We start from the raw sequence: 23,517 nt of genomic DNA, 5'->3' as shown, positions 1-23,517 counted from the left end.
ATATTTTCACAGTGAGTTTTTATCTCTCTGTATCTTTCTTTTTTCTCCAGTATTTCTCTTTCTCTTTCTTGTGTCTCTGTCTTTGTCTGTACACACATGTACGTAGATTTAGACAAAACATGTATATATATAATTTAATATTCAGATCAATATCAGTATGGATATGCATATGTAGATAAAAAGCAGGGATAGGAAAATACATCTATTCCCATTTTTGAATACAGTTTTATCCCAAATTCAAAACGAAACACATCAAGAGCTGTTTTTATAGCCTATACAAATTCTGTGAGCGTGATCAAAAGAATATATCATATATTGTAGAGCTGTTGTGGGTATATGGAGGTAAAATTAGGGGAAGAAGACTATAGCTCAGTGTACAGAGTTGAACAGAAACAAACAAACCTTCTAAGAGAGGATGGTATGTAAAATGGGTTCAAGCTGGTCTAAAGTAGTGACCACTCCTTGATGGCCATGGCTCAATAATTGGGCTTCTGTTATATTAAAGAGAATATTAAACCAGTACAAAACTATCACAAAGGATTCAAAAAGCATATTAAATAGACTTGTCCCCAGCACAAGTAGTTATTGATTTTTTTTTTTTAATTTTTTGCCATACGCAGGCCTCTCACTGTTGTGGCCTCTCCCATTGCAGAGCACAGGCTCCAGAAGCGCAGGCTCAGCGGCCATGGCTCACAGGCCCAGCCGCTCCGCGGCATGTGGGATCCTCCCGGACCGGGGCACGAACCCGTGTCCCCTGCATCGGCAGGCAGACTCTCAACCACTGCGCCACCAGGGAAGCCCAGTTATTGATTTTTAAATTGCCTTACAAAGCCTATTGCATGTATCAACTGAAGAGTAGATAAACAAGTGTGCTATATCCATACAATGGAATATTATTTGACAATAAAAATGAACTGTGGATACACACTACAACATGGGGGAGGGAAAGGGAAGTGACTGTTCATACGTCCAAAGTTTCTTTCAGGAGTAATGAAAATGTTTTAAATTTAGATTGTTATGATTGTTACACAACTCTAAATAATCTAAAAATCATTAAATTGTGTAATATAAACTAATAGACTTGTAGGTATGTAAATTTTATCTCAGTAAAGTCTATTTGCAAAAGTTTTCTGTTGGTGAGGGTCATAATTTGTTGAGATTTGATGTTTGCCAATTTTATTTATTAATAATTGATTTAGAGTTTTTTTCAACTGAAGCTTGTCTTCCACTGAAAATGTTTTCATAATTATCAAGAATCACTTTTTAGTTGAAATCTGTAAATTCTGGAAGGAAAGCCTGATGGTTGACTATCTTTATAGACCAGGAGTTTTTATAAAGTCAGAATTGAGTATACATATTGATGAAGGCTCTTCATTGACAAGTGTACCTTTAAGAACAATTGAGGAAGAGAAAACAACAAAACTTTCTGTTCTGAAGTAGTGAAGTGTTGTTCTCTAGTCATTCTTGCATGAAGATTTCTGAAACTTTTGTTTTGTCTTATTTTATTACTTACTCATCTTGTTTCTTACTGCTAATAAGATTAACTGAAAACTCCATAGTCATCTTATTTGAATGTTCTGGAATCCCAATACAAACTCTCTTTCCTTCTAATTAATTGTTAAATGCAACAAAATTCTGTCTTACCATTCACTCCCCAAATATGTCAGCCTTAATATACCTGTATGTCTCTGGTCTTCCCATACTGGTCTCTTTAGAAACAACTTCCCATTTCTTCTTAACAAACTATCCCCATTGCTTTTCCTAAGACACAAATGCCTTCCCCTTGCAAAAGCATCTCTTGATTTATATGTCACATCATTCTGTTATCTCTCACTATTTAATTTTCTCATGCATGTTACCATGAGTGTGTGTTTGCTCTTTATTCATATATATATGCCTGGTCTTCCTGGCTATATTACAATTTTTTGATGAAAAAATAGCATCACATCTTTGATATGTCTCGATACATGAATAGTGCAATTCCTGACACAAATACATGGAGTTATATTCAGGAAACTGTTATTTCTTGGTTGGCATCCATGTTTTATTGACTAAATTATGAAAGTCACATATATCCCTGAGCCTAATATTGAGAAAAGTAGAGTTTTTATTTCCATCAGCTGAAACTGATACTGTTGTTTAGGCTGAATAATGGTTTTCAATGACGGTTTTCCACTTGAAATATGTGACATTTGTACTAACACCATCATTCTAACTTTGCTGTTACCTTTATCTTACTGATCTCAGTAAAAATATTTGGATCACAAAAAGAATATTTTTTACCATATCTTTGGGAAGAAAATAATAAGTATATCATGATCTTAATATACCAGAGTAGATGATGACATTTTCATGTAATATATCCTAAGAAAGACGTCGAGTACCTATTAAATCAGTAATCTGCTTGAGAACCTAAATGTCAATAAGTACACTACTAATTTGCTAATCAGTTCTGGACATTTTTATTTACACTTTATTGACCACAGCCAAGCACTGTATTCGGCATTGGGGACACAATGATGAATTATTCAGTACCTGTTCTCGGGAACTTTTGGCTCTCGTGGGATGTGTCAACAAGTAAACTAGCAATTATAATCCAGTATATCAGTTAAGTATGACATGTTACAGGAGCATGAAGAAGAGAGCCTACTCCAGTATTAGGATATTTCTGAGACAATTTTTAGAAGAGAGACTATTTAAACTCTGCTCCAAAGGTTGAGTGGGAGGATTAACCAAGTGAAGGACTACTTGTGAATATTCCAGGCAGAGGGAAATGGATATACAAAGGTTTGACAGGAATACATGCATGCATATTACATTGTGAGTGTGTTACAGTCAGCCCTCTGTATCCACAGGTTCCACATCCATGGATATAGAGGGCTGACTGTTTACTGAAAAAAATCTGAATGTAAGTGGACCTGTGCCGTTCATACCCATGTTGTTCAAGGGTTAACTGTATATTCCATGAGTCCATATGTAAACTTAAGAAACTCCATCATTTCACAATATACACACATATTGAATCACTGTCATATACCTACATCTAATATAATGTTATATGTCAATTATATCACAATAAAAAATTAGAAAAGAAACTCCATAGCAAAGTTTTCTTTTTATTTTGTTGTTTTGTTTGATTGTTTACTATTATCTACCATCCCCAACACTCCAATCAATGATTAAAATGACAAAATGAAGTATTTCCAATCAACAGCAAAAGTAAGTATTTCGTCCTTCAGGAAACTGGTATTTTTATCAGTTCAACAGTATAATGATCACCTTACCTGCTTGCTTTCTCTTTCGGAAACTGAGCTTCTTGAGAGCAGACCCATGTTACTTATCTATTTGATTTCTAAGAACTAGCAGTGTATTCAGCACACACTTCCTCAGTATATAACTCTTGAAGTGAACTGAACTGGACTAATTGAAGTGCAGGAAGGTAACATGTGTGAGTGCCTTTGTGTGTTAAGACTGGGCAAGGCACTTCACATGTTTGCATAGAATGCATCAGATCGTTCAATATTTGCAGTAACTCTGACATAGCAATGCTTGATATTTTTCCTAGAATTAAAGAAAATAGAGCATGATTCAATGAATATTAGTAACTTGACAAAGGTCACACGGTCACATATTTTTATGGAGTGGAACCAAGTGTTGCTATCCAAAACCTGATTCCTGTCCTGTCTCAGTACACAACCCTCCAGGATACCACTGCAGGCATCTGCGGGTGTTTTCCGACTGTTGTGAGTATCTCTGTGTTTGGATGTGTCAAAAAAATAACCTCACATGGGTTATCATAAAACATGGGTTATTAGCTCAGTGGCCCTTATAAAATGTACACAAGGTTATTTTTAAAATTTGTTGTCATGCACTATTTTTAGAATCTCTCGTTACCTGACGGCTCTACCCAATTAGGTATGTCTTCCTTGAATGCACTTAATTGAAGTGCTTATAGGTAACCAAATGGTGACTAAAATATTACTTGGAAAGATCAGTGTTAATGTGAGGTGATGTTCTGATACTATTTTGAAGAGAAGAAAGAGAAAGGATAAACATTATCTACACTGTAAATCATTTATTATTTCAAGATTAGTGTCCTGGTTGTAAGATTTTACATTATGCAAAAAAGTCTTTAAAATGGCCTCTCAAAACATTCTGGAGATAGATGGTGGTGATGGTTACACAACATGTGTGAATGTACTTAGTGCCAATGAACTATAAACATAAAGTGGTAAATGTTATGCTCTGTATATTTCACCACAATGCAAAAAATTGGCCTCTTATCCAGCCTTTTTCTTTGGTCAGAGAACTGTATATATTTTTTGGTGCTACCCATTTTTTATTTCCTATTGGCATTCACAACTTCCAACTGGATGCATGTAAATGAATGCCAGGCTTATAAACCGAACAAAAGCTAGAAGATACCATTTATTGGAGATGTACCAATGGGCTACTAATGTGGGGTTCAAAGACAATGGGGATAACAGTTCCCTAGCAGACTTGTTAAAAACACAGGTATCCTGGACCTCCCCGAGAGATTCTGCCTGGCATCTCTGATGGAACTCAGAGGTCTGTTTTTGCGGTACGCGGGCCTCTCACCGCTGCGACCCCTCCCGTTGCAGAGCACAGGCTCAGCGGCCATGGCTCACGGGCCCAGCCGCTCTGCGGCATGCGGGATCCTCCCGGACCGGGGCACGACCCATGTCCCCTGCATCGGCAGGCGGACTCTCAACCACTGCGCCACCAGGGAAGCCCCAGAGGTCTGTTTTTTAAATGGCCGCCCCAGAGGACTCTTATGGCTGATCCTAGAACCGCACTTTAAAACCACAGCTCCTGGGTCATCGAACTACAATACCAGAGAGCCAGACCTCTACAGAAGCCACCTCCTGTGTGAGGCAGGGCAGCAGTGGTCAAGCATATGAGGTTTGGAGAACAACAGAGCCAAGTTCAAATCCCTGCCCCACTGCTTACTAGCTGTATGACTGCAGCTAAATTATGAAACCTCTGTAAATGCCAGTTCCTTGCCTCCAAATGGGAGTAGAAGAGTACATTCTGATATGGTTATAGAAACAATTAAATAAATCCAAGTGTATTGCCTGACAGTTAATTGCCCAATACAAGGTAGTTTTGAGTATTGTCTTATTTCATAAATTCTAAAATGAACACATTTTTACATTTAAGTATCTATGTGGTCTTACAAGTGTCGTAAGTTGTGTTAAAACTTCGATTAAAACTTTTTATTAAGTGCAAGAAAGCACTGTTATCAACGCATATTAGAGATTAGAAGAAAAATAGATGTGTATTATTACTACTATGTTCAATAAAGCTTTGGTTGCTGAGTATGAGAAGTTGCTGAGGTCCTGAGTGACAAAACAGTTTTCAGTGGACGAACAGCACTGACAATCCCTAAAAAAGAGACCATTCATACATCTGACAAAGAATGATTTAAAAAGAAAACTACTCTACATAAGATTATATTTAAGATGTAGAAGAGAAAGGATATGTGTAGAAGAGACAGCCCTATTTATGAAGAATCGGCGGTCAAGTTGTTGGTTAAAAATGTATCATAAAAGAAACAGAATTATCACAAAGCAATGATTGCATCAGATTTTATGCTGTTAATAAATGCTTTTGAATGCATGAATGAGAGAATAGAAGTGAGAGAGAGAAAAGAACACAGCTGACTTTCCCACCTTCAGAGATTGAAATCTTGAGTGCACTAAATCTTGGTTCTTGGGGACACTAACCTGCAAATGTGAAATTCATCAATGCATATCATCTGAAAGGAGATTTATATGTACCGTGCATAGCTCGATTCTCACTATGGTACAAAGACTCATTAGTCTGTATTTCTCCCTCTAATCTCTTTATTGAGCTCTAGTTTAATATCTCCAAGGTTTTGTGAAACAGTGACACTTACCTCTCCTGTGTTGCCTCGTTGTGTCTATCATACTAGATTTTGCTGCTTATCAGGGCTTCAACCACAAGCTTATATTTATCACCTCTCTTCCTTATTCACACTCATCCAGCGTGTTCCCATGTTTTGTAAGATTTTTCTTCAGAATTTATTTTTCTTTCCCTACCTCCTTTCCATAAAACTTTGCTTATTAAAGGCCTTTCATATTCCAGGAATTCTAAACAAACAAAATAAACTAAAATCTCTAACTTCATTTATCATATTGTCTAACAGGAGAGACAGTTATCTAAGAAAAGAACTCAACTAAAAATTTTGGAGTGTTACAGTAAATATGTGTGCAGGTCACCTTAAGAGCACAGAAAATGGGAACAACTGACTTCCCAATAAGCAATAAGAACGTTTTATAATTAATTTGTAATTATGTAATAATTTTATTGATATTTAGTTATTTGAATATTAATTTACATTACGAATAATATTGTTGTTTGGACCAGGCAAAATGGCCCTAAGAGCCATTTATCTTAGCTGTTTTACAGATGAACAAATGGAGAAAGAGGGTAGGTGACTTGCACAGCATAACATAGCTACTAATAGGTTACAGAGATCTTAGCACGTGGCTCAGCTGGGGGATTGGAGAAGAACTATGCTGAAGGAGGTACTATTTGCTCTGTGTCTTGAACAATATTTAACCCTGCATTTCATGGCGATAGGAACTAGGTGCTTAAGACAAAATAAAATGTGGATAATCTGAAGATTTGGAAGAATAATTTTATAAAAGGTGAATTAAGAGAATATAATTAATGAATGAAATAGAAGGCACAGAAAGTATCTGAGGTGGAAATAGAAGCACAGAAAGTATCAAAGAAGGCCCACAAGTGAGACACAATCTGAAGGTTTCAAGAAATGCCAAGAAAACCAGTGTGACTGGAGAAGAGTGTGCGAGGTGGGGAGGAGAAAGAGATGAGGTCAAAGGTGTCAATCAGTTGATTTGGGGGACTTGTAGACCTTGTAATGCTTTGAGTTTTTCCCTCCTTATGATATGGGACATCAGCGAAGAATTTTTTTTTAACATCTTTATTGGAGTATAATTGCTTTACAGTGGTGTGTTAGTTTCTGCTGTATAACAGAGTGAATCAGCTATATATATATATATATATATATATCCCCATATCTCCTCCCTCTTGTGTCTCCCTCCCACCCTCCCTATCCCACCCCTCTAGGTCATCACAAATCACCGAGCTGATCTCCCTGTGCTATGCGGATGCTTCCCACTAGCTGTCTGTTTTACATTTGGTAGAATTTATAAGTCCAATGAAGAATTTTGATCGGAGTTGTGGCAAGATATGATTATAGGAAGGCAAAGGGAGGAGCAGAGAGAGAGTTGGGAAGTTATTAAGACAATCCACAGAAGGGGGGATGGTGGCTTTGTCAGGGGAGCAGAGGTGTAGGTAAATCAAATTCTGAATATATTTTGAAGAATCAGGGGAATTTGCTGGTGGGTTGGATGTTGGGTGTGGAAGAATATGAGATGTCAATGAGGACTCCAGAGTTTTTGGTCTGAACAAGTGTAAGAATGGTGTCCTCTTAACTGAGATGGAGAAGAATTCAGGAGGCGGTTATTTGACATGATGTCAATTTTGGAAATATAACTGTGGTGCCAATGTGGCGGATGCCTTGGAAGGGATCATAAGTTGAGGCAACTATATTGGTTTGGAATCTCAGTCGTGTGTGAAATGGTGATGATATTCTAACAGGGACCATGGCAATAGAGAATGGGAGGAAGAGGCTTGGTTGAAGACACTGCTGAAGTGGTTTTGTGAATGGCTTGTATGTAGTAGAAGGAGAAGGATCTAAAATGGGAAACTCCAGGGTGATGACCACTAGGGTCACTTCTCAGGCCTAGCTCTGGGAGGCCTATATCTTTCCAGTTGTGCAAATACCAAGAACGTAGAACCTTTCCTGTTTGAAACCACTTATATTCACCCTCGTTCATATCCTTCATATCAAGATTAGCTTCAGAATGGGACAGTCTTTCCAGCTCTTCTCACTTCCTTGTCATTTCAGAAAATGAATAAACCAGGCTTTCAGATTTAAGATGTTCAATATTTTAATTCATATGGAAAATTCCAAATTATGCCTGAGCATTTGCAGTAACTTTTTTGTTTGTATTTTTCCAGGTTGATTGACATATAACATTATATTTGCTATACTACAAAATGATCACTGCAATAAGTTTTGTTAACATTCATTACCTCACATAGTTAGAAGTTCTTTTGTGATAAGAACTATTCAGATTTACCATCTTAGCATCTTCAAATATACAATGCATTATTGTTAAGTACGGTCACCTTGCTGTACATTACATCCCCAGAACATATTAATCTTACAACTGGAAGTTTGTACTTTTTGACCACCTTCACCCATTTCTCCCATCCTCCACCTTCCTTCTCCGGCAACCACCAATCTGTTCTCTCTTTCTATGAGTTCCACTTTTATTTGATTCCACATGTAAGAGAGATCATGCAGTATTTGTCTTTCTGTGCTTGACTTACTGCACTTAGCATGTGCCCTCAGGGTCTATCCATGTTGTGGCAAATAGTAAGATTTCCTTCTTTATCATGACTGAATAATATTCCATTGTGCATGTATGTGTGTGTATATATATATATATATGCTTGTATATATACACACGCATATATATATATATATATATATATATATATATATATATAACATTTTCTTTATCCATTCATCTGCTGATGGAGACTTAGGCTGTTTCTATGTCTTGGCTATTGTAAATAATGCTGCATAGGGGTGTAGATATTCTTATAAGAGAGTGATTTTGTTTCTCTGCATATATACTCAGGAGTAGGATTGCTGGATCTTATGGTAGTTCCATTTTTAATCTTTTGAAGACCTGCTATACTGTTTTCCATAGTGGTTGCACCATTTTACATTCCCATCAACAGTGCAAAAGTATTCCCTTTTCTCCACATCCTTGCCAACACTTGTTATGTGTTGTCTTTTTGATGATGGCCATTCTGACAGGTGTGAGGTGATATCTCATTGTGGTTTTGATTTGCATTTTTCTAATGATTAGTGATGTTGAGAATCTTTTCATGCATCTATATGTATTCTTTGGAAAACATCTATTCAAATCCTCTGCCCATTTAATGGGGTTGTTTGAATTTTGATGTTTAGTTGCATGAGTTCTTTGCACATTATAGATATTAATCCCTTATCAGATAAATATTTTGCAAATATTTTCTCGGTTCTATAGGCTGCCTTTTCATTTTTTGATGGTTTTCTTTGCTATGTAGGAGCTTTTAGTTTGAGATAGTCCCACTTGTTTAATTTTGCTTTTGTTGCCTTTGCTTTTGGTAACAGGTATAAAACAGTCATTGCTAAGACCAGTGTCAAGGTGCTTATCGCCTACATATTCTTCTAGGAGTTTTATGGTTCAGGTCAAAGTCAAAGTCTTTGACCTGAAGGTCAAAGTCAGGTCAAAGTCTTTAATTCAATTTGAGTGTCTATGTATGATGTTATACAGTGGTTCAGTTCCACTCTTTTGCATGTGGAAGTCCAGTTTTTCCAAAACCATTTACTGAAGAGACTGTCCTTTCTCCATTGTACATTCTTCACTCCTTTGTCATAAATTAAGTTTCCATATATGTGTGGATTTATTTCTGGGCTCTCAACTCTATTCCATTGATCTCTCTGTTTTTCTGCCAATATCATGCTGTTTTTATTACTATACTTTGTAGCATAGCTTGAAATCAAGACATGTGATACCACCAGCTTTGTTATTCTTTCTTAAGATTGCTTTGGCTCTTCAGGTTCTTTTGTGGGACCAAATAAATTTTAGGGTTGTTTGTTTATTTCTGTGAAAAATGCCATTGGAATTTTGATAAGGATTGCACTGAATCTGTAGATGACTTTGAACATTTTAACGTTATTAGTTCTTCCGGTCCATAAGCATGTAATATCTTTCCATTTATTTGTGTCCAAAAGTTTACAAAGCTAATTTAGTCTCCTTGTCTTCCATCCCAGCTCCCCAATTATCACACTTGTTTTCCCCAAACGCTTTTTGCATTTTGCTATTCCATTCCTCAGAAAAATTGAGTGGTTCCAAACTCTCCCCAAGATGACAAGCACCTTAACTTGCATCAAAGACCTTATATTTGGACCTAACTCCAACTCTCAACTTTATTATTTAATGCTCTCCAAAAAGAATTACCTAGTTCACTGGAGACCCACCATTTCTCCACACTACTGCCCAGTGCCACTCTCTGCCCATTGTCCTTGCCTGCTCCGAATTTCAATTTCCAGATCAATCTTCCTAAAAATCAACTCCAATCAAGCCATTTTCCTACTCGGAAGCACATTTTTACACTCTATTGCCTAGTGATATAATTACAGACTCTTCCCTTGGCAGCACTATCCTGCTAGCTCAGTAGTTCTGACTCATTTTTCTCATACACATAGTTCACAGAACAATGCACTCCCATCAGTAATGTATCACATTGCCTACAATGGTCTTCAAGGAACAGAGCAGATATACTTAGGGGCACAGAGCAAATTCTCCTAGTAGCATAATTGTAATATATATGTAACCAATGCCTCTACAGTAGTTACTGTGCGCCAGTCACTTTGTGAGCACTTTAAAGAGTATTTCATTGAATCCACTTAACAGTCCTGTGATATAGACACTGTTATTGTTTCATTTTACGGATGAAGAAACTGTAAGCATTTACAGAAAATGTAAGCAATTTTTGCAAGGTCACATGGTTAATACCTGATACCTGATATCGCTGAAGCTTGGTTTCTTTAATAGTAACAAACAGTAATAATAATGATAATAATAATACCTACTTCACTTCTCAGTCTGCAGCCTATGCTCTTAATTCCTCTGGCATACCTCCTCTCTCCTTGGATTTCTCCTACTCACCCATACCAACACTGGAAGATGAGAAATATTGAGCTCAATAATTTTCATCAAATTTCAAAAAATTCCCTTTCTATTTTGTAAGTGGCCTGAATCAACCAAGCCTCCAATGACTGTTACTTCTCTGATCTCCTGGATCACTTTTCTAAGATTCTACTCATGCTTTACTTATTCTGTACTACCTTGTTATCATCCAACTGTGAGATATAAATCACATCTCTCCAACGAGACTGAAAAATTTCCACAACCAAACTCATAATAGACACTGTAAATTTTGATTTCCCAATTTTGTTAATGGTTCCTCTATCAAAGTTCAAAATGACTTCTATCTTCTCTCTCTTCTTTGCCTAATCCATATCCACATACAATTCACTTCTAAGTTTTGGTTCTTCATGCATCCCTGATACCACTCTTAATCTCTTGTACCTTTTCTTTCTAAAGGGTGGGAGCCCATCCATTAACAAGGCCAGGGTAAACAAGCAATGTATTGATGGTTATTACGTTGCTTCATAATTCTCATTACTTTTTCCCTAACTATCATAAAAATCTTGTATCTGGTTATCCAGATTTGAGTCTTTGACCCTTGGTATTCTCCTAAATTCTACTGCCAGTTTAATCTAAGGAAGAGTATCTGTCCAGCTCCCATACATCACTCTTCCCTCGCTACCACTGTCTGCTGAAATAAGAACTCACTCTTCAATCGGTATCAGAATGTCTACTCCTCACACCCTTCACTTTTCCTTCCAACCTCATCTCCTATTACTGCACTGCATGTTATACCTTCCAAGCAAACCAGACCAAAAGCTACTCCCATAGAAGTTCTATTTTTCTACCTCCATACTCTTGCTTGTTCTATGTATTTCACACAAAAATGAAAATGACATAAGTCAGAGGCTAGGATGAGTTAAGAAAAAGTCTCCTACGTTTTAGGCCACAGGAAGGACATATTGAGATGGATTAAGTAGCCCTCAGTGTCATCTTTAGAAATCCCCACATCCTGACTCAATATTTATCTGGATTTCCTCTACATCTTTTGATACTTCAACACTTTCTGTCATTGTTTAGCACCTGATATCGTTGAAGCTTGGTTTCTTTAATCATAACAAATAGTAATAATAATGATAATAATATCTACTTCACAAGATGGCCATGTAGGTTAAAAAACATAAATTTGATATTATATTATCTCTAAAAATTTAAGCATTGCACATAGCAGGTACTGAAAACTTGTTAAGTTTCTTCCTCCTGTCATGGGTGAATATTATTGCCCACTTAACTGAAGGGACCTGAGATCCACAACTGAATTTGGCTGCCAGAGTAAGCGGAGCACAAGAGCAGAGACCCCATAGAATAGTCTACTCAGGGGGGCAGCGACACATAAGCCACTGACCGTAGGGAGGCTCTGAGCCTGACTGTCCCTCACCCTTCTATAAAAGATAAGATGGTAGGTGTTAGCAGAATAAAACCCTTCTAATGCCCTAGACTTCTGCCTGAGGCAGTCAAAAGGACTAAAATCACATTCAGAAGGAATGGTGTTCTGACTGTGTTTCAGTGCTCTTCAGCCATGTCTCTATGAGCCACCTGAAGTCATCCTCCTGACTAGCCTCCCACCACACCCTCACCCTCTTTGAGACCATGACCCTAGAAAAACTGTACCCGAGGTGGCGCATGAAATGGCCCCAGCTGGTGGGAGGGGAAGACTGCAGAGCCTGGGAAGCAGGCAAGGTCTGAAGCCAACATCTCTGCCATTTTTATTCACCTACACAGTCTCTAAAGCAGTCTTTGTTCTAGGAGAAGTGGGAAAAAAAAATAAGTGGTGAGAAAACATTGAACTGACAGGGGCACAACAATTAAAACACTGTATGTTTTCACGGAGTGCTCTAGCATTAAATTTGCTTGAATCCAGTTTTTTCCCTCCTCGTTTCTTACTACTTTCTGAATTTTCTTTCTCCAGTATCTCTCTTTACCTTCTCCTAGCTCAGTAGCCTCCTTTGAGCACTGTTTCTGACATTAAGCTTTTAAATATATGCAATTAAACATTTCTTAACTCGATGTAATTAAACAAAGGAGGGAAGTCAGTCTGAGATCAACGACAAGCTGGAGAAATAAGCAATTTTTAAGGAAATGAAGTTTTCTTACTCTTAGGGATATACTGAAGCTATTGATAACAGTTCACTTAGGACATGAATGGCTGCCTTAACTCCTACATAAGCACATATTACAAACTTACTGTTTGGAATAAAATATGTATGTGTTTTTCTTTGCTTTTTTGCTAAAGACCTTTACTCTTTAGACTAACATTATTTCTCTACAAATTGCTTAGCAAACTTTTTTTTATTTGAACATTGCAGATATTGAGATATAAATGCAAATCTCACTTGTTTAAAACTTAGTGCTAATGAGGTCAAAACCACACAGTAAATCTCTGTATCTGCCAGTTATCTCTATTGTGTGGCGACAAGTGTGTGAGCAACCAGCTCTGGTCATAAGAAGCATTGGGGGAGAGAATGCTGGTGAATTCGTCCAATATGCCTCCACAAAATTGGAAAATGACTCCGTTTTGGCAGGCATGTACCCGTGGTCAGTAGCTTCATCTTTCTTTGTGTGCGTCAGTTATCTTGAATTTAAAGATAATTTTAGTACCTTCATTGTTACTTTAATACTTTATTTGATATTTCAGCTTTCTGCTATGTGGTAGTGTTATTTAAAATTTCCTCTTTTCAGTGACATTTCTTGCATGTGTATTTATATCCTACTTGTTAAAGCTAGTAATACTATGTGAGCTTATAGAATTGCATCTGAACTCTGAAGGAAAAATAATGATCCATTTCACGAGATGAATGATTTTTACAAACTCTCATTTCAACTCAAAGAGTGCTTTTTTTCCCTTGATTAAAATGTATTTCTCGATTAAATTAAAATGCAAATATAGACAGTCTGTGTTTATGGTTATAATAGAATTATTTAAAGAAGGTTCTAAATCAACCTGCTGCTAATATTTCATGCAAGAACTGTGGGTTTTATTGTTGGGCCAGTACTGCCGTGTTCCATTTTCAAGATTACTTAAAGTGCTATGAAAACTTAATCACACTGCCCAGGTTTTATCAGTTTTTGCCCAGTCTTCTCTAGGATGTTAAAAGGGACTGCTTTCCTATATACGTCTTAAGTTATGTTAGTGATATTGGAGAAATATGAAGTACTAAAACTTTAGAACCCCTTGAAATTGAGTTATGAACAATTTACTATTTGTTTTAAAAAATATATTTTATTACACAGAAGTGAATCAGCTCTTAAATTTAAGAGAACCATATTTAATAATTTATTATGGAATTAAATATCTGAAAAATTACTTCAAGAAACCATTTAGTCCAACTTTTTAATTTATATTAGATATATAAAATATTTGTATTAGAAATTGCATCTAATGCTATGGATTTAATTATGATCCTTTAGTATTATTTTAGCTTTCCTTTTTTTTTTTGGAAGTGTCCTATCACTTTTCAAACACATTGATTAAAATAATTCTTAAATAACATTTATAACTTGATCTTTTTTCTTTTTTTGTTATTTTTAGTGACCTCAGTGAAAACCAAATTCAGGCAGTTCCAAGGAAAGCTTTCCGTGGGGCAGTTGATATTAAAAATCTGTAAGTATTTTTCCTAATTGATACTGTTTTTTTTTAAATTACCCATTTTCCAAGTTTAATTTATATTGAATAAAGTGTCAGAAAAAAATGGTGAAAGCCTATATACATCTTTATGCTTCCTTAGGAGAGCTTGTAACAATGAGTTTTAAATTGTTTTCACAAGCTATCTGAAGAGATTCTTGTTTAGAAGATGTCTTGAAACTGAAGTTGTTATCAAATTCATTCTTCAAACCTTGTGATTAATCTTGTGAAATCTAAAGAAATTATTTGATTATAAGGTATTTACAATGTATTTTCTTCCCCTTACTGTGAGCTAATTTCAATAGCTCCTTTTTCACTTGTTATCGGTGTTTATTGGAAATGCAGAATATTTTTTTTCTGGAAAGAGTAGATAATATTTTCTTGTTAGAGATACCTGTGGCCTAGAGCTACAGCTTTTTAAAATAGCTTTTAGATCACCATTTTCATTAAATGCCAACAGTGTGAGAATGAGAAAATTGTCTTTCCCTTTGTGTGAATACTTTTCTTGCATCTTCTCCCTCTTATATCTTTATGAAAGAATATATGTATAGCCTTCTTTAAAAAGCAAAAAAAAAAAGAAAGAAAGAAAAAGAAAACTATGTTTCTGTATTATCCCTTGATAAATCTTTAATCTGGTGTTTTGTGTAGATGTGGTTTTTGTAAGTGTGGATAGCTCTTTACATACCACGTTTAAGATCACAGTGGCAATCCTAATATCATTGATATATATCTTAATGAATTTAAAAATCCCTTGTTAGCCTTTTAAAATGATGGTTTTTGACTCACTGTGAATCTAAAACGTAAAACATTTTCTGTAGCTTTTCCATTAGTTTGGAATGTGGGGGGAAAAGGCCCCTGTGTGCTGAGATTAACTATCAGGAATTCAGTATTTCTTAGCTAGTAATAAACAGGGCAGGCACTTTAAGAATTAACTTATATTCCGAATTCTCCATGGTGGGATCCAACAATATTTCTCCCAGTAGCAAAAGTGAGACAGATGTTTTCCTTCGTCAAAGAGGACTGTTTATAAAGCTACAATTTATGGCCTCTACATCCTCTCCTCAATGTAAATTTTTTTTTAATTTGTACTTTTTTAAAATTTGTACTTTAATTTGTACTTTTTTTAAGTGTATACGTAAAGACAGAAAAATATAGACTTCTAGTATAAATGTGTAGAGCCGCCAAAACCCTGGCCCTAGGTTTTTATGAGCGTTTACATGTTAAAGAGATTTTATTTGCTTTGTTTTTCATCTCTAATGAAGACGTAGGGAAGCCTTCAGATAGATTCAGAGATGTAGGGTCTTCAGAACTGCCTCTGTGTATTACGTCTGATCAGAACAACATAAAGATCCCAATGTAGCACCTACCCGAGTTGCCTATATGTCTCTGTAAAAGGACAGTAATGGCCAAAGTTGACCACCCTTTGAGAATGCCACTTGCAATCTTACAATAGTATTTTTTCTAAAGCCTTAAAACAGGTGGCTTTTAATCTTAGCAAAGATATTTAGGGAATCCAAGTCTATTAAGTAATCCTTCTCCCATATTTAAGGATGCATTTGGGAGTGAGATACCGGTCATGGTGGGATTCTTCCTTAACTCCTCTTCATTTATTCTTTAAAAATGTGATTTTAAAAGTTTAGAGATAAAAAGAAAAGTAAAATGCTAGCCCTTGTACTTTGAAGAAAGCAATATTGATTTAGCAGGATTTTTGCAATATTTCTCCCCACGACATCATCCCCCCTCTCTACCATTTTAAAGGCAGTTATTATGTATACTGTGAGATGAGTTTAGGACTATCTCAGAATCTCTTGCCATTTTTTTGTTTTGTAAACGTAACAAATCAGTAAACTTCATGGAGCCTTAATTTTTACTTTTATGAAATCAGTATAATAATTTCTTATATTTGCTGTGGTTATTAGAGAAAAACCATATGTGAAAAACCTTAAAACAGTAATATGCTACAAAATATAGTACAGTATTCATTCAGCAAGTTCATTCAGCAACTGCTAAAATTTAGCACTGAAAATTTTATACTAAGGAGAGAGGAAAGGAGAGCATAAACTAATTTGCAATATTAGTAATCAATCAGATAGACCCATGTCTATCATGGGTCAATTAGACATGGAGCTGCAATAATGGGGAAAAAAATCTATCAGAAAGTACTAAATGAATATACACAGGACCCTGATTTATAAACAAATTAAATGCAACAGGTACTGAGGAAAGAAAGAGATAAAAGTATTGATATTGCTTGACGTTATCAGGGAATACTTTAGAAAAGAGTTACTGAAAGAAAATATAAAGGCATCTTCAAGGAGGTTGGCTCATACTGTATACTGGTGAGTAGTGGCCGGTAAAAGCAGACTGAGAAAGTAAGAATTTATTAAGACCTATGCAAGGCCTGATTTCTGGGTTTCGATTGGTTTGGAGGATTAAAATTAAAGTGCAGTGGAATGTGTGTGTGTGTGTATTGTGTGCGTGTGTGTGTGTGTGTGTGTATGATGTAAGGAATATTACCTTTGTTTCAAGGCGAACCAATACTAATTCGGAATAGCAGCAGTGGTAAGAAGCACAGCAATCTGCATATGGAGGAAGCCGAGTAGAGTGGCATCCAAATGATTTTAACTTTGGAGGTTTCTCTTCTTATGGAGGAAAGGGGGCTTAAGAAACTATGTGAGTGCTAAATGATGATGTGATGATCAAAAGAACAATTTATTCCTGCTCCTCTCAATGCCTTCCATGTAACAGTGAGAAAGACCATGACAACATTGAGACACCACAATGCATTTACAGGTTTATTTAATTAAATAAGATCATAGTTACAATTTTCTAAAATTTCACATTTAAAAAGCATTTTGCTATAATTAAAAAATAGTTCAAACTACATTATTCAAAAAAATTTCCATTTCATGGGACTTTGTGTGAAGTTTAGTTTTACCATTAAAAATTAAGAAGGATATTTGGTAAAATATGTTAGAACTGAGAGTAAATTTTAATTTGTATTATTGTTAAAATTGTAACTGTATGTCATCAAGTAATGACTCAGTAAAAGTCCATAAATATTGACATTATTAATATTATTAACATTCAGTGTGGGAAGGAGAGGCATAGTGCTTTGTCTTATTTATTATTCCAGTGTGTACGTTTACAGTTTGGACAACCCTGCATGGTGCCATAATGGCTAGTGTTTCGAGTCATTCAGGGACTAAAAGAGAAGAAGTAAGGCTGCACAGAAGGAATACGTGCTTTAGTTGCATCAAGCCGATATTTTGTATAGCGCTGTCTAAAAGACTAGTCTAATGCACTGTACCGAGTTTATTGGATTTACCACATATTCAGGCCTTATTCAGAACAAATTCCAGTTATCAGAAGATTTTCACTGGAAGCACTTGCTTTAATCTTGTGGATTGGCTAAATATGCTTGAGGCAGTATCCTGACAATATGAAATTGATGCTGTGGAAATTTTGCAAATTAGCAGATTTTATTCCTCTTCCTCCAGGCAAGCCACAGTAAGCCACATTCTAGACAGCTGGACATTTATCTTGCTCTTAAACATCTCCAGGGAGAACTTCCCATAACTTTTTGGCTTACCTCTATTAATTTCCAAACTGGATTAAAACCTTTATATTTTATTTTGTTACCCAATTTTCTCCACCTGCTACTTAAACCAGTTTCTTTTTTCTGGCATTGTACACAGTGAGATCTGAGAATAACAAGATGGTATTAAAATATCAACTAAATAATAGTGTTTATAAAAGTCACTGGCAGCACTTTTACATAGGATTTACATCTGTGTGTTTGAACTCTCCAAGTATGAATTCAAGTACTGATACCATATCATTACCAAATGATGCCTCACCGAAATGATAATCAATGTTTATATGATTTTCCTTGATAAACTTTGTATATATATTTAATATATTTAACACTGACTAATAAAGGCTTGGCTGCCTCCTGATCAGTTTCTGAACAAAGACATGTTACATTGTGCCAGTTTTGTTTACAAGTATGTATGAGGCATTTCCATTTAATTGAATAATTTAAGAGAATATTCAAATTATAATAAATCTTGCCTTATTGCTGAGACTTGCAAGATTATTCTCTAAGTAGGTATTTTATGAATATAAAATTTTTCCAAGAGTCTCTTGTTTTTATGAGAAATCATTTCTAGTCATGTTATCTTAAGATTTAAGCAAAGAAGTGCAAATATATGAACTTAAAAATCAAATGGATTGCCAATAGTTACTCACACTACAAAAGCAAACTCTAACATACCTTACATTAGTTTCTTTAATGAGTTGAACCTGAATACTTAAAATAACTAAATTCCAACAAGCATTATTTTAGGTAGACTTTTTAAAGTACGTCATACCTGGTTTTTATTCTTCTTTCATGTTGCGGTATATCCTCAAAATGTACTCTATGTTCCAAACTTTACTATTTACTGTTCATTAATAGATACATTCCTTTTCTATTTGCTTGCATTATACCAATTCCATTAAATTTTCATCTGTTATGAATCTTACCCTCCTTTTCCAATAAAACTACCTGTTGTTAACAAATAGGTTAAGGAAAATATTTATATTCATTCTTTTATAACATACATTAGTTTACAGACAAGGGTTATAAGATGATTTAAGTTATAAGATGATTTAACTTGGTTCTCTTTGAGTAAGTCATGGTATCATTTGGGAAACAAGAATGCATGGCCATGACTTTTTAGGAAACAGATAACCCAATTTGGGATGCACCGATTCTTGGTGATAAGATTTGGCAAATAGGAAAGAGAAGGTTAATCTGTACGTTGCTACACAGCTATTTATGTTATTTAGAAATTTAATTTTTTTCTGGAACTCTGTCATCTTCAATTTATTTTATTAATGGATCAATTAAAACCCATAGGAGGAAAATTCACAGTTCTATACTAGGTACATAGAAAGACATATATTTTGCTATTTTTTCACACTTCTCTATTTTAAAATATCAATCTACTGGTTTCTTTTCCTCTATCATCTGCATTCTTCATGATGATAAGGGAACAAGGTTGCTCACGTAATATAGAATAAATATGTAACAACCAGAAGAGTGTATTATATATTTAACCATTCAAATGCAAGACTTACTTTAGCTTTGTCCTATAAATTAAGTCATATTTACAGAATGACTACCGTGATCAGCTACTTTTCATGTTTAGTTTACTACATTTCTTGTCATACTTAATTACATACTTTTTACATAATTATCATAAAAATAAAATCCATGTATATCAAATTGAAATTGTAACTTTTAGTGCCCCTAGCTCCTCCCAAAAGTGTTTTCAGTAAGCCTGAGGCTGAAGAGACTTCGAAGGGGAGGTTGGTTTCTCACTCAAGGGGCTTGCTATCTTTAGCGTTAGATTAAATACCACATACAGGTCTTTAGGGGGAGGTAGAACCTTCTGAACAAACCTGTAACAATGGCTCTTCATTTAGATAAATAGCAAATGAAGTTGAGTTTTATGGTATAAGGACCAGGGCGTCTCTTAACATCCAGAATGCTGCCTGTGGACATAGGGGACAACCAGCAACCAGCAGTTGTTTGGGTTCTTAGATGTAAAATGTATTAGGAACTCAGCAGTTGCCACAGTCAGTACCATGGGAACTGTCCATGGTCCTAGAATTTGCCTGGTTTAAACTCAGTCTAAAAAACCACACTGAATTGTGATAATCCGCAACAACTATGGTCAAGTTTGCTACCAATAACCTCTCCAGCATCTCATTTTGCTGTTTCTCCTGGGTGCCTTAGCACTCTTTATTACTGATAGCTTTCTCTCATGTAAAAATGAGTCTAAATAACGTATCTTCATCAACATTTTCCAAAACACAAAAACTAAAAAGAAAAAAAACGCAAGATGTTTTGATTGAATAGTTAGGAATCTAATTCACATATGTATCAGTATAAAATAGTAAGTGTCATGATCTTTCTGTGGCTGCGTGTTGTCCTTGAGACAGAACAGATCTTTAGGTTTCTTACTTCCCCAACCCTGGAGAGCCACTCTTTTCTACCTCTGAGCAATTACAATAACCTGCTAATTGAGTTTTGATCTCCAATTTATATTCTCATTAAGATAGTTGTAACATTGCAGCCAGATTTGTTTTCATAAAGCATTGTTTTTCATCCCATCACCGCCTGGTTCAAAATCATGCAGCTTATTAAAAACAAAAACATTTTGCTATAGGCATTATGGCAAAGCCTTGGGGATTTAGCAGAGTATTGTCTACAGAAGTTCTGCAGGGTCTGTAGGAATATAGGCTCTTCCCTGAGAGAGCAGCGAGTTTTATCAAATGGCATGCCATCTAGTCTCTTTAGATATTCTGACTAGTCCCAATGTTCTGACACCCATGCAGGCTCCCAGCCCTCTCTCCCCCCGAATCTGCACACAAGTTCTTCGCTCACATCAGAATGGCCCCTCTCTTGCAGACATTTACTGTGAACAGTGTAGAACCTCTGCTCACAAGTGTTGTTTGAACCAGTCTCCTCCATAGGGAATGCTCACTTTTATTTCTGTCTTACTGGATTCTATCCATCTTTTAGGGATCGGGGGATTTTTTTTCTCTTCCTCACACAATTATTTTCGCCTAGGGTAATCTCTTCCTTTTCTGAAATTCTGTAACATTCTTCGTCTACTGGCTTCTTCCTTGAAACTTGGCCATTAGAAATTCAGCAGAAACCTCCATTCGCAGAATGAATAGCTCCTGAATCTCTTTTCCTAGCCACCTGTGTATCTAGTGAGGGCTTCAGCAATACATAGATTTAAATTTGAATCAAGGTTTCACTAAATATTTACTACCTATTTTGCATAATTTATTGAACTTCTGTGAGCCTCGTTTTCTTATCTATAAAATCAGAATAATGATAATACCTACCTTTTCAAGTAATTGTGAGAAATAATGAGACGGGTATATCTACAGACCCTGCCATTTGCTATGCATTCAATAAATGCTAGCAATTATCATTGTCAGTTTCAATTTCTACCTCCCTTGATTAGTCTACTTAGACTTACCAGAACGTGAAGGTCAACTTAGTTGTCTTTCCCCCAGTGTCTATTACCATCTCTGTTAGAACTACCTTTAGCTTCCTTCTAATAAATTATCAAATGGATATAACTTTATACCACAGCTTATTCCAATAAAAACTGAGATTCTTTATTCCTATGAGAAAAACATAATGTTACTTGAAAGATTGCAAAAGGGTTAAATTCTCAAATAACATAAATTATTTTGGGTTCCTAAGAAGAGTCCTTTCCTTGGTTATTTCCTTCATTAATGTCCAGGCTAACAGATGAGCTTTCATGCCAAGGTAAATAATGTTTGCTGATACTTCTCTTCTAGGATGTTCATTTATATGGATTAATTTAAATTTTTTTATTCCCTCTATGTATTATAATTTAAATCTTGAACTGCTTCTTAAACATTCATTATTAGCATAAGATTTGTATATTTAGGCACTCATATTCACCTGAATTTTATACACACAGGGAAGAAATAGAACAGATCCTGCCCATATCCTTACCAGCATTTTTTTTTCTTTTTCTCCCATTATATTTATGTTTTATCAGGTTGCTTATAAAATAGTGAAATGTTGTTTTTCCCTCATATTGACTGTAGTCACTTTGATGTGTTTTAAGTCAACTAGATTCTTGGAGTTTGTCATCTTACAGTGGTGAGATAAATATGAACGAAACTTCTGTTTCTCATACCTAAAAAACCCTGGGAAAGTGGAGCATAGTGATAATAATTTTGTTGAGACATTGAGAAACTCTGCCTGGCTTAGAAATTATTAAAGAATTTTTATGTTCACTATTGTTTCAGAGTTAAGTATATTTTATGGTGTTCTAATTTTTATAAAAAGAAAATTAGTAATAAGACTTTATTACTTGGACACTGCACTGAAATATGAATTTTCTATGAGTAAGGACAAAACCAACTAAAGTTAATGCAGGAAGGTATGTTTTGTATGTAATTCAAACAGTATGGTATCTAGATTTTTAAAAATGACAACAGGAAATCCTGAAAAAGACTTACTTAAAAGTAACAGAATGGGGAGGGGATATGGGGATATATGTATACAGATAGCTGATTCACTTTGTTATACAGCAGAAACTAACAACATTGCAAAGCAATTATACTCCAATAAAGATGTTAAAAAAAAAAGTAACAGAGTGCAGTGTGTCCAGTTATATTTCAGGATGCCAAGTAAGCAAATGTCCAACCGTTTTTGTCATTTAATATACCTCTTTTGTAAAATTTACACCTAGCAATGTTATATATTGTCTCTCATTCTGAGAATTAATCAAAATCTGAAGCTAGGCTAAATTATTTTTATTCTTAAAGACAATCAGATCAGCTTTCGAAATTTTATGTGAGTGAGGCAGAGTGATCTCTCTTAATAAAAACATACTGCATTCTCTAAGACTAAATTTACCAGTGTTAGGAAAAAATAAAATAGGCAGTCTAGAGTTATTCTAGAGCATCAGAAGAGGAGCATCTGCCACTGAAAAGAGAATCATAGAATGTTAATGCTAAGATTAAGCATTAGCTTAATGCTAAGATTTCTTTAAGAAATCTTAAAGAGAATATATTTTTTAACAACATTATTTTCATGAAATTAAAGATAAAGCAGTGGGTTCAAGTCACACTCTTACAAACTAGGACAGTGGAGGATCAGAGAGGATGGGTCGGAATTTGAACAGAAACAAGAGAGGAGGGCTGGGGGTAGGAAATGAGGAGAAGACACAGCAGTCTGGGCAAGAACATGTAGGCTAGATGTTTGAAAGAAACCACCAGTGGTACTATCCATACCGTTCTTTCTCCTGGGAAAATAAGAAAAGCACTGGCTTGCTTCCCCCTGGGAAGTAGCTCCTGTGTCAGGAAAGGATCCTCAAGCCGTCTCTGATGCACCTAGTGCTCTTATCATCTAAAGATCAACACATTTACCTTATGTCTGGG

General features: G+C 35.5%; 1 protein-coding gene across 2 annotated transcripts in view; it reads left to right on the top strand.

Annotated features, from left to right (window-relative positions):
- The window catches only part of SLIT2 (slit guidance ligand 2), a 380,715-nt gene that overhangs the window by 223,589 nt on the left and 133,609 nt on the right, over positions 1-23,517 (top strand). For both annotated transcript variants that reach the window (XM_060012751.2, XM_060012750.2), the window contains exon 5: positions 14,437-14,508. In XM_060012751.2, coding sequence (XP_059868734.1) covers positions 14,437-14,508 — 72 coding nt within the window. The remainder of the gene's footprint in view (positions 1-14,436; positions 14,509-23,517) is intronic.

This window comes from Delphinus delphis, chromosome 5 (assembly GCF_949987515.2).
Source record: "Delphinus delphis chromosome 5, mDelDel1.2, whole genome shotgun sequence".
Classification (NCBI taxonomy): Eukaryota; Metazoa; Chordata; class Mammalia; order Artiodactyla; family Delphinidae; genus Delphinus; species Delphinus delphis.
Note: the sequence above shows the minus strand (reverse complement) of the source record. Positions and strands in the feature narration are given on the sequence as shown.